The sequence below is a fragment of the Rhinopithecus bieti genome, unplaced genomic scaffold (genome assembly GCF_001698545.2).
Source record: "Rhinopithecus bieti isolate Rb0 unplaced genomic scaffold, ASM169854v2 scaffold_13352, whole genome shotgun sequence".
Taxonomy (NCBI): Eukaryota; Metazoa; Chordata; class Mammalia; order Primates; family Cercopithecidae; genus Rhinopithecus; species Rhinopithecus bieti.
In genome coordinates this window covers 2,566,741-2,579,471 of record NW_016808026.1, presented here as the reverse complement: position 1 = coordinate 2,579,471, position 12,731 = coordinate 2,566,741, and the positions used below count along the sequence as shown (strand labels likewise).

At 38.2% G+C, this 12,731-nt stretch overlaps 1 protein-coding gene and 1 long non-coding RNA gene across 6 annotated transcripts in view; one reads left to right on the top strand and one right to left on the bottom strand.

Moving 5' to 3' along the window:
- Positions 1-1,137: 1,137 nt before the first annotated feature.
- Positions 1,138-12,731, bottom strand: part of ZFPM2 (zinc finger protein, FOG family member 2) — a 506,031-nt gene continuing 494,437 nt past the window's right edge. For 4 of the 5 annotated variants that reach the window (XM_017885192.1, XM_017885195.1, XM_017885193.1 and 1 more), the window contains 3 exons: positions 10,502-10,708; positions 6,818-7,042; positions 1,138-4,642 (listed from right to left, as the gene is read on the bottom strand). In XM_017885192.1, coding sequence (XP_017740681.1) covers positions 2,151-4,642; positions 6,818-7,042; positions 10,502-10,708 — 2,924 coding nt within the window. In that variant the 3' untranslated portion in view covers positions 1,138-2,150. The remainder of the gene's footprint in view (positions 4,643-6,817; positions 7,043-10,501; positions 10,709-12,731) is intronic. The other variant, XM_017885194.1, reaches the window with a different exon arrangement.
- Positions 7,322-12,731, top strand: part of LOC108537597 (uncharacterized) — a 16,131-nt gene continuing 10,721 nt past the window's right edge. The window contains exon 1 of the long non-coding RNA XR_001887861.1: positions 7,322-7,442. This is a non-coding gene — a long non-coding RNA (uncharacterized LOC108537597). The remainder of the gene's footprint in view (positions 7,443-12,731) is intronic.

Sequence of the window (12,731 nt, the reverse complement as noted above, 5' to 3'; positions counted from 1 at the left end):
CCACGTAATCAATAAATATATGTTGATTTGGATATTTTTTTTCTTTCTTTCTTTTGAAGAGGAAAGAAGATGAAAAGAGATTGGGGAAGAAAGCCCTCTTAAGAATACTCAGCCCTACTAGTTCCAACCTGCATACCACATAGGTCTTTCTGAACATCTCCATTGATCCCCGAGGATCTGATAATTTGAGAGATTCCTGTTACACACTGTTAAGCACCTTAGTTCTGTTCACCTCACTGTTTAATCATTGACTGAAATGGAAAGCATCAGTTAAGGCCATGATTTCAATTCTGAAAATAGTTATTCTCAACGAGCAACTGGAGAAACGTTTTTGACAACATAGCTTTTTTTTTTTTTTTTTTTTTTTTTTTTTTATGTTTTGTCACAGTACTTGTATGTTATGCTTAAGGCCAACATTTATGTTCATTATGTTACCAGATTCAATATGGATGAATAATAGTGTATCACAACCTATCTGTAAAGAGTGTGTGTATCTTAGCCTCAAGTGGGTAGTTGCCTTTCCCAGTCAGAAGATTTCTAATTTTGCGGGAGACCATCATGTCTGCCATGTCACTCTCAATGTCTCTGGCTGGCCCGTTGGGCCCACATTCTCTGCTCTCCACTCCCTGTCAATATGCAAACTCCTGGATTATACAAATGTACAAATCCCAAGCATGAGATTTGCACATCTTTACTCATCAAGAGTCACTTTACCATACCACATCACCATTCCTCAAAATGCAAACCTCTCTCTGGTAAACTTCATCTGAATCTTGGGTGCATTTGACCAACATTTGTGTTGATTCTTGTGCATATGACTTGTAAGTTTTGTAGACACACATGAAATTGCTCTTTATCTGTGCTGCAGTGATGATGTGGAAAGGCAGACAGAGAGATTCTGCTAATTATACATAGTTATAATGAAGAACTTTTCTAGTTTCATGGCCTGGAGCCTCTAGTTCATTTTAATAGAGCAAGTTATATTAATTAGGTGTATGTAAAGGACAGTCTTTCTCTTTACTGATTTGTCATTGTGTTGATACAGCTATTCGGTGCCATTTTGAAACTATTCTCATCACAAGGAATAGATTTAGGGTTTCTCTTCTATTTTCAAGGGAAAAAAAGTACGCCAAACTCCTCCAACAATCTGGAATTTTATTCCATCCATATACATGCATAGTAACAACATTTGTTGAGAAATTATTTCTATCAGAAGTAGAACATTATCTTTGCGATCACCAGGTGCAGTATTGCTACTCTTATATTTAAATAGATCTTATATATGAATTAAATTCATACTTGCAGCATTGAGTTTAGGGTTTCGATTTAGACTGTGCCTTTCAAAAGATAAAACTGATTCATACTACCTCATTACTTACAATACTGCTTCCAGTAATTTTGTTCATTCTTTATAAAGTATTGCATTTAACAGCAAAGGTTTAAAAATTGAGACAGAGCTGCATCAGCGAAAGAAAATCCAAGTACTATACAAGAAAAAAAATTGCCATCTTCATTTAACATACAGGTTTAGGATTAAGAAAATGGACAGAAACATACAGCTACATACAAATGCAAAGCCTAGTGACTAAGAGACTGTATCTGCTAAAATATAAAGTGCAAACAGAGCCTGATTATCCAAGAATTGAAATCTTAAGGCGAACTTATAGCATGTGTATTTAGAACATCTTTGCAAGTTATATTTTAGCATATACATATATCTGCAACAGCATATAAGAAAAAATCAAGATACACAAGTGCTTTTGAAGCTATTTCTAAAATGATCTTCTGTATTGTTTGTGACTATTTTCTTTAAAAGCTACTATACAGTGCAAACCATATGTGCTACACAATAACTATACAATAACATTACAAATGACTTTAATATAAAGTTTTTAAATAAAAAATAACATAACCACAGCTATGAATACTGCTGGTAAAATAAATTAATTTTTTTTGAAAATGGCACCAATAATACACTTTACTAATGGACTGTAATGAAATTACACCTCAAGTCTTCAACTCAGCCATAATGAATTATCTCCTGATTGCCCAGATGTAATTCAAATAACTTTTTATTTTTTTTTTCTGGACTGGTTAGAACAACATACTAAACACTGATACCAGAGGTGACTGATGTTTATTCAGTTAGTTCATTTGACATGTTCCGCTGCATGTGATGAGCAATAAAACTTCTTGTGAGTTATAAAGTTTGAAAGGTTGTTGAACTGGATATCACACAGCCGGCAATATTTCCCACTGGTTGGAGCCTGGGTGGAACCATTCACACCTTTTGCTATACTAGACAACTGTTCCTCTGCTGAGGGAATTCCTGGTGAGACATTCTCATTGGCAGCTAATGGGTTCTCAGAGATCCACGAGGGAGATTTGTGGTCATCTTCATGCTGAGGATTCTGGGAAATGTTCTCTTGCTGTGGGTTGGCAGCAGGTCTCTCATCTTGTTTCAGTCCACCGTTCACTATTACCATTCCTCGATTTTTGGGCAACAATGGCAGAGAATCTTTCTTCAGTGCAGCACACCCATTTGAGGAAGCCTGGCCTTTAGGAGATTCATTTTCTGCATTTGTGCTTTGCTCGATGTCAGTGTTATGGATGACAAGAGAACCAGAAATATAATCACTTGGCTTGATTCCATAATATGGAGAAAGCTGGTCAGCTCCTTTTGCTTTCTTTATTGCTCCAGGGTAAAGGCATTGCGGAAGAAACAAATGTCTGTTTTCTTCTTTTGTAGCAATGAGCTGAGCGGCTTCACTAAAGACCTTCAAGCCTTGCAGGGTTGCTAGGTGGGATGAAAATAGGTTTCCATTGGGGGAAGGCTGCTTCAAATTCCCGTTTTTCTCACATTTTATTATGCTTCTTTCGTAGCTGACATCAGGGCTGTTTCGTTCGCTTTCTGGATTCGGAAACACTTTGCTGTCCAGTTGACCCAGGTCATTACGCTGATGTGCAGTAACCGGGCAGAAATTCTGCTTGTGGGCCAGATAGTTTTCTACCTTATTGAAACTGATCTTGCACACAGTACACTCGTGATAGTCCAGCAGCCTTTTGGGAGACGTGGTCGTCCGCTCAGACTGAGATAAACACTTTTTGCTGAGATCTATGGGCACGTCCATCTCTAGGCAGGAAACACTGGAATGAGTAGTGTCACATTTGGAAACTGGAACACACTTGTTGATCGTCAGGGAAGTTTCCAAGTGCTTAGAGACAATTCCTGGAAAGATATCACATCTTGGGTGGTAGCACTCTCCTAGCCCTTCTGTGGGTTCTTGAGTGGAGGTACAAGGATTACTGAGGTTGGCTACATCAAGAAATCTCTGCTGAACCAGTGGAGGCCTTTGTTCCTGCTCAGGTAGGCACATCTCATACATCTTTCTGCGCTTGCGTGTGCGCATGGTTCTCTGCATGGCAGGCACTTTGTTGGAAGCAGACCTCTTTAGTGGAGGGTCGTGGCGAGTAGCACAGTAATACTGTTTGTGGACCATGTATGTTTCGTGCCGGCTGAAGGTAATGTTGCAAGCTTCACAGGTAGTCTTGTTTGGGTCACTTTCCCCATCCACTAAGGGGACACTGGAATTTTTCACATCAACAGGTTTTCCATTAATTTTGTCATCATTGTTACTGGAGGTGGAGAGCTTCTTAGTTTGAGTGGAAAAGTCCTTGTCATGGCCCTTCCCATTTGGCCCAATTAAATCTAAGACAGTGGAAGAATTGATGCAAGGTGTTTGAAGAAGTGGATTCTCAGCATCAGCAGAATGAGCAGCTGGGTTGAGAAGGTTTATGGAGGTTTGGCCGGTGTTGGGACTCAAAGCTTCAGGCATCTTTTCTGACACACTAGGGAACTCTGGGGACTTAGCCATCTGCTGCCATCGGCTGCTGCAATAATGCTTTTTGTGCACTAGATAATTATCCAAATTATTGAATGTTATGTTACACTCAAAACAAGTAGCCCCCTTGGGCATCAAGGGGCTGTAGATGACGGGAGGGTAGCTACTACTGCCATGCCTCAGTCGCCGATGCACCAGTTCAGACATCTTGGCTAAGATCTCTGAAGCTTGAGGGACCATGGTGATATCTTGGGGGAAAGAAAACTGAGATAGGAAAGGGCCCACAGGGAAAGAAGGCCCAATATTAGGCTGAACTGGAGATGAGGCAAGTCTTGGGCTAGAGGGCTCAGACTTTATTTTTGTGTAAGAAAAGCTTTGTTTATTTGTTGTAGGCTGTATCTCTGGTCTCTGGTTTGTGAGAAAGAGCTGAGTCTTTTTCTCACACTTGTCCAGCTCTGTGTCAGAGCTCGCATCTTTAGTCTGCATGGCCTTTTGGCTCTGGGGAAGTTCGCTTCTCGTCAATAAGTCTGTGGCTGGCTGTAAGCTGTCTTCGGTTCCACTTGGAGAGTGTTCCATGTCACTTTCTCTGGGAAGTTTGCCGCTAGGGACATGGAGCTCCTGGTGCTGCAATAAGTCCCTCTGAGTCTGGAAGCCGAAATGGCAGTGATTACATCGGAAGGCAGCTTGAGTGAGATGGGAGAACAGGTGTTGGTGAAAGTTGATCACAGAATCAGCAGTGTAGCTACAGACGGTGCATTTTAGACTAGCACCAGGGGGCAGGAATTCTTCCATTTTCACTCCTAGGGAGACATACAAAATAAGAACAATGAGAAACATGTGTGTTGCTTTTTGAATGCTAGGGACCTTTTCTAATGACCTAATGTTTGCAACACAATAGGAATGAAATTGTTCAGAATCTCATTCGTTATATTAACTGTTTTCTTGTGACATGTCTTACAGTGTGTGATAATAATAATAGCACTTTATAATTTTCAATGTACTTTCATGAATATTATGGCATTGAAGTGGAATAAGTGTCACTGTCTCCATTTTACAGATGGGGAAACACGCTGAAGGAGGCTAAGGGAATTGATTATGTTAATAAAGCTATTAAGTGATGAGGCCATGCCTGAGCCTCGGATTTTATAATTACTGATCCAATAACCTTCCTACTATAACATTAGCCTCTACATTAGGAAGAAGTGAGCATTCATTAGGGTTGCTATTGAAAACCAATGCAAATCAAATAACTCTCATTACACTACATATAGGTTATATTCTAAAGAAGTCAAAGAGAAACCATTTTGTAAAGTAATCAATAACATCCTAATTTATATTTAATATACATCTAAAATTTTATGCTGTAGTTTTGCTGAACATAGTTTATCTCTATCCAGGGCTGATATTTACCTGGTAGACTAATATAGTCTACTGGTACACTAATATAGTCATTTCACATTGGCATCCATGCTGATTGATCGCTGCCTATTTCTAGTCCATGATTACATATTTTGAATATTACCATTGACTGTGGTGGGTAAGCATCACTAAGGTTGACTCTAGCTCCCATTGGTCAGCATATGGTAAAATCGGGTTTGGCTTATCCCCTCTGTACTCTGGACTAAAATAAGACTGCCTTTTATATTCATAAGCTGAAAATATGGCAGACGTACCTAGTCCTGTAGTCATAAAAGGGGTCTACCTATCCTTGTCTCCTTTTTTCCTTAATGAATCCAATACTCATTTTTTCCATTTAGCTGAAAGGACCCCTGTATTCTGCTCTTTTTGTTTTGTACATGACTTTACTCACCATCTGAGACAACCAATCTGTTTCTGGTTCCCCTGCTTTATTATCTAGATGAAGATAGCTCATTTGCAAGAAGAGGAAAGAGGATGAGCAGAAAGGAAATTGCCTACTTTTATAGGTTCAAAGACAAAAGCTTGAACTGTACTAGAGCACTGGAGGTTAGAACAGTAACTTAAAACTCAACATGTATTTCCATTTTAAAATCATTTAATCTAGGCAAAGACAGCTAAGAAAGTCACCCAGAGGTGTCCTACAAGGTTTGTATCACAGGTGCTGAAAAACTATGATTCTCAGTCCCTAGTTTGTCCCATGCAAGAATGTACCTAAAATTATTTAAAGTCAATAGAATTCTGTACATTCAATTAAATTCATTTTTTTAAAAAAAAATGTTAATTAGAATGCTGTGAAATGAAACCAAAAATAGCTGGCATGCAATTCCAAATTAAATGGGAACAGTTGCCACCTTGCTATTAAGAGAGGGCCTTAAAAAGCTTTATTTGTTTTTCAGCCTATTTTTTTTAAAGGGATTTTAAAACATCAGTACTAAAAAGTAGTTTTATGTCATAAAAAATCCTAAGCTGTTATGATGCATCTTTTTGGAAGTCAGAAATATTTTACTGATCCATATTTAAAAGTGCATCCTGAATTGTAATTTTAATTGGATCATCAATTAAAAGTAACATCCCTGAATTGTTAATTTTAATTGGATCTATCAATTAAACAGATACTCTATCTATCAATAGAGTAGCTGTATTTCAATTCAGCAAATACTTATATTATTATTTCTTCCCTACCATACAGGAAACACTATGGTCAGTTTCCAAAGATTGCTTGACACTAAAGCAACAAATGACAATATTCAAAGGGTATTGAGACTTTCTTTTGAAAATAATGTGCTTTTTTAAAACCTCAGTCAAAAACAAATAGAATTATTTGGTCTGTGGTCAGAGCACTGAATTTGTCAGAAAAGAATTAAGACCCAAGTCCTTTGAGTAAAGTGTGCTGAGTATAAGTGGCATAAGATCACACTGGTTGACCCAGAAAGTTTGATTTTGATGTTATAGATAGCTACAGATAGACAGATATAGATGTATACATGTAATGCATATATATTTATAAAAGTAATAGAGTCTTCTGGAGCAACAGAAGAAACAAAAGCGGCATTTACCACTGTGTGAATTCAGGTGCATTTCTAGAGCTCGAGCATTTGAAAAGCTCTTGGTGCACTGTGGGAAGGGGCACAGGCTGGAAATCTGATGGGCACTGTCTTCATTTTCCTCTGACACTGGAGCAGCTTCTCTTTGCCTCCCACTGCAGTAGTACATCAAATGGGCCTGCAGATTCCGCTCACTCCGATACCAGATGCCACAGGACTTGCAAGGGAATATATCCTCTGCAGGTAAAAACACAGAGACACATTTGCTGCTGTCCATTTGAAACCAACCATGGGTAAAGCAGCATGTAGTTCAATTTTTCTCAGACTCTGCTCTCAGGTCCTGAACTGGGCAATCGGACAGTGATGAGTAACAGTCTTTGGTGTTGTTCTACAGCAGAGGACTCAGCTTTGAAAGAAATGTCATACTCTGCAATTTAACTTCCCAGACTCTAGAAAGAGGACACTCCAACATTTAAAACACAAGATATTGATTTTATTTTGTTTTATTTTTTGTGACAGATTCTCACTCTGTCACCCAGGCTACAGTGCAGTGGTGCGATCTCAACTCACTGCAACCTCTACCTCCTGGGTTCAAGCAATTCTCCTGCCTCAGCCTCTCAAGTAGCTGGGATTACAGGTGAGTGCCACCATGCCTGGCTAATTTTTGTATTTTTAGTAGAAACAGGGTTTCTCCATGTTGGCTAGGCTGGTCTCAAACTCCTTTCCTCAGGTGATCCACCAGCTTCAGCCTCCTAAAGTGCTGATTACAGGCGTGAGCCACTGTGTCTGGCCTAAGATATTGATTTTAAATTGTATTTATGGTTAGAAAAAATATACATTTATAGTGATGTAAATTATCTAATTGATTAAAAGGTAAGGATGTAATGGTTGAACTAATGTTAGCCCTGATGCCAACCCCTGACACCATTATTTTTTAACACAGTAATTACGGAATGGCTACTATATGCCCAACTCTGTGTTGGGCTGGGTATAAAACAAAATGAAAGACTAAACAGCTGGCCTTAGGAAGCATACAGTCTCCTCTGGTTGATGGACATGTGGTCAGCTAATTACATTACAGCCTAATAACTGTTCTGATGGAGGTATCTGAGGAATGCCCCGGGGCATGATAAAGAGGCTGATGTCAGAAGTGGAGGGAGGAGGAGATTAGAAACGGATTTAGAGGGAAGATTGAGCTCAGCCTGAGCTGAGGTGTGAAGGATGAAATTAAGCTAGTTATATGAAGAAGAGGGGTTGGATCATCCTGCTGAAAGAATTTCAGGCTCTCAAAGAGTTTTAGATTTTGTCTTCATGATTATGAAGCATCACTGAATCATTTTAAGCAAGACACTGACATAATCAGATATTATAGAATCACAGCAGCGGAGTCTAGTTTTGAAGGTAGTGACTTTGGAAGAAACACTTTTGACTGGTGGGAGGCAACTGCAGTACTCTAAGAGAAACACAACAGGGTTTGAACTGCAGCTAATACTGGTACCGTATTTATCAGGTCATGCTATGATGTGTCATGTTCATGTGTTCACTCATGGAAAATCTCTCCTTGTGTGTGTATTTTCCCCCTTCATCCATATATAGGTGAGGAGACTGGTGTTAAGGAACTTGCCCATCCATTACCTCATCAGTGGTTGAAATGAGATTGGAATCTGGTCTTTATCACTCTTCCATAATGCCTCCATGGCAAGGGTGGCAGAGAGGAAGAATCATGCTGAGGAAGTAGAACTGACTAGAAGTCATGAACAATGCTTGGTGACTAGATTCTAGAACGGATGACTACAGCTCTGTTTTGCTTCCAAGCTTCTGTGTGAGGAATGGTTTCATTCATCTACACAGGGAACAGAAGATGGAGGGGTGATGTCTTCAGGCTAGGGCATGTATAGGGTGACCAAATCTGACCTTGTATTGTGCAAACTCAGGACTTTTGTAGAGAAAGGGGTCACCATCCAGAGGGATGCCAGATAAAAATGTACAACGGGACTAAGCCAGGCAAACAGTGGCACATGTTCACATTAGACATGTGGAATCTGATATTTCTGTAAGAAATACAGAAGAACATGGGATAAATGGCAACGGAGGCCTAAAACTCAGCAGAAATGACTGAACTTATAATTTGTGAACTGTTATTTATGGTTGTTGGTGGAGCCCATGGTGGTGAAGGAGATGGCTCAGGGAGATCACATTAAAGGTGATGAGGAGAAAAACTAGTGATCAAATTCTAGTGAAGGGGAAGTAAGGGTAGAAAGTATAATGTAGAGTTTCAAATTAACATTTAATTTAAAAATTATATGCTACTACTGTTTATTATTTAACCCCTCCCTTCCAAGTTAATTTCATTTACACTATTCATGAGGCTACACAGTTTAGTAAAGGGTCCATTTAAGCAGGATGAATTTAACTCACTAATTCCAGAATGAAAGCAGCCCTCTGCATCTATGCTGAATTATTTGACATAAATAGTTGTCTTGCTACAGAAAGCAAATAGAGTACACTTTCCACTATAATTAGAATTAACATCTATACATTGGAGCTTCCCAATAACATCAGATACTCCTAGAGTCTTTGGCAATAAAATCTTTTTGCCTCAGATTCAGGTTGGGCCCATGTTATTTCCAGTTCCTCACTATCAGAATCAAAGTAAAGATCCAGGAAAGAAAATAGGTACATTTACCTTAAGGAAATCCAATAATACTAGCTTAGATGGAAGTGCTATATCATTGATTGAATGCACAGTAATTTCAGACTCATCTGATAATTTCTTTAATCTAAAGGATGATTATTACAGCAAGAATGTAATTACAGTTGAATATTTTATATCTTAATATCAAGACATCATTGCCTCTCTGGATTTCTTTTCTGACTCATTCAGAGTCTCAGATATTTTAAAGTATATTTTTGAGTGGATGCAATTTTTTGCTTACCTACTAACTTCAGAATCTATTCTCCTCTTAAGATGTATCTGCTACTCATGTTTTTTTCATAGAGCTAGATAAAAGCAGATCTGTCTAGAACACAGATTTTGGGACCCCAGACCACTGATTTTCTGTCATATGAAGTGTCATTCTGTGACACAAAAATACAAACTAAGTTCAATTTCCTTTTTACAAAATAAAATCACAAAGGTAAATTTGCCAGGGCCTACTTAAACATTCTCCATATAAAGTTTTCTAAGCTTATCATGCATTTTTCTTAATTAATTAATTTATTTTTTACCTTTTTGCATTAGCAGATGTCTTGATTTATCCAGGATACACTTCCTTATTGTTAGTCTATCTAATCAAACTTTGATTTTGTATTCTGTTTCTTCTTTTCAAGTTTTTAAGTCTATGGCCCTTAAAGAATACCAAATGTTTTCTACCATAGAAGCATTAGCAAGGTGCTCGCCTTCTCATAGCTAAGTAGCCTTGAATATTATTCAGCTCATGTAGAATAGCAGCTTTGTGTGTGTGTGTGACATTCAGGAATCTGACTTGAAATGGTTGGCGTTAAGGGTTCTTTCTATACTCCCAGGAAAACTGACCACACACACACACACACACACACACACACATACACAAAGATAAAATGAAGCCACAACACTGAAGGAAAAAGGTCTGTTCCTGGTTTCTTGTCAGTAGACATTTTTTCTCCCATAAATTCCCATCACCTCTAAAGCCGGGCTACACAGCACTGAGCACTTACTATTGACAATAGCTGTGGGCAAAATAGAAGCCATGGCAGCTTGCTGAGGAAGCAGCTGAATTGAGTCCAGCAGGCGTGCAGGGTACATCCCTTCTGTGAGAGTCATCTGACTGGCAGCTTGTAGCCTTGAGTCAAAATCCACCACAAAGGCAATTAGCTCTTCACCCTCAGAGATGGCCTTCGTAGTTGTACACCAAAGCTGACCCCCTATTAAGAAGAAAAAAGAAAAAGATAAAATTGACATAGGATGCTTGAGTCTATTGTACACTAGATTGATGTCCACAGCACCTTCTCATGTTTTTCACACCGGTTCCTACTGGAGTGGAGTGTTTGATCAAGGCAACAGTTGTGCTCCTTTTGCCTCCTGTGTGGAAAATTGTACTCTTTGCATTAAATGAACTGTTTAGTGACCAGAAGTAGGAGGAGGCTAAGAATCAAGTACAGCATAAACATAATTTCTAGAGATTTTTGTCAATTGTATGCTTTCTGGGGCTTGCCTGAATCAGTAACCTTACCAGTACATTGGGATAGTACCTAAAAACCAGCATGGTAAGGACCCAACTGCTGAAATTTATTTCCTGTGAGCATTTGAAGTTCTTCTTTCTATATTTTATGAAAGTAAGAAGTTATTTATCTCTCTCCTTCTCTTCCCCCCCATAAAATACTTCCATCATATCAATACCAATACCCAAACTACAGAACAAGTAAGCAAAAACTCCTAAAATCTAGAAAATTAAAGTGAAATGCAGGTAGTTATACTCTGCTATGTCTGCTGTCTTTTTTTTGGCTGAATGATCTTTACTTATATAATATTATGTATAATGTAGCTTCTTCATCTCCATTTACCCTGATTGAACTTCCTGAAATGAAGATATGCCAAAATCCTTTTCAAAAGGCTCATTTAAATAAAGATTTGTTTAAATGAAAAGATGTCTCTTCAAACACTAAGATATACTCTGGCACTGCACTTCAACAATCACATGTTTTGCATTAAAAAGAAAAACTATGCAAGTACATCTAATGTATTGGAATGTGATAGCAAATGCTCATTTATTTAACATGTTTAGACAGGCAAAGCACTTATATTTTGTTATCTACACTCTCAGGCCTAGATATGTATCCTATACAGTTATGCCTGAAATAATGTAGCATACTTGATATGTTATAAAGCTCTTTTTTTTCCGTTGTGTATAGATTGGAAGGCTGTGTATTGCACTCATTAAGCAGCACAAACTTGTACCCATTTTGATAAGACATATTGAACTGTTTATCTTTCAACATAACTGTCTTTTCAACTGCACTTCATTTTTTCTACCCTTAGCGCTCATGGTTTTTAAACAACTTGTGGTAAAACTCTGGTGGAAAAGATAACAACAGCATATGATATGGCAGAGTTGCCTAGAAGAATCAGAACATTGTTTTAGAGAAACGTTGGGCAATTAATTAAGCCAGCTGATTAAGTTGTAAAGGTAAGGAAACAAAACCATCTATGGGAGTATATGATTGTTAAAAAATAAAGCTAAGACTACAGACCCCAAATTTGTGTGAAAGTTTCAAAGTAACAAACAAATATACTAAAATGCTAGAAAACAAATTTTTTAAACTTTGATACAAATGTATCTGAAAGTATACAAGTTTACCACAGTTGAATAAAACAGATTTACTTTGCTTTGATTTACTTCTTTTCAAATAATAGAAGCTAAACCGCATCATGTCGAAATCAGAGGAGCGATGGAAGTGTGAGTGGTGGTATTTCTGCTGTTCTTCCCCATAGAAGGCTTCTGCGATTAGCTTCTATGTCTTCCTTCCCTTATGGGCATTCAGATCCAAACTACTTGCAACTGTAGACAGGTAATCATTCAATCATTTGCACCTATCTTTCCACTGAACTACAGTTTATTGAGGCTGTGTAATGAAGAGATAGGGGAGACACAGCAAGAAACCACAACTCAGGTTTAGTTCATGTGGTCTTTCAGAGTCACTAGACTTCAGTCATTAATTTTACATTATTGGTTAAGTCCAGCTATGTGTACCTTTCACAAAAGTAAGGAAAGAATTGGACTCAGGTGCCCAAGAGAAATTGAGGTTTTAGAGAAGAAGCCCAGCCACAAATAATCTTTATCACTGTGGTAAGCTATAGGGTAGGACGACTCAAGAGTATTTATTCTCAAATTCTGAAACAAAAGATTTAGTAAATAAGTAAAATTGAATTCAAAATACTAACTTCGGG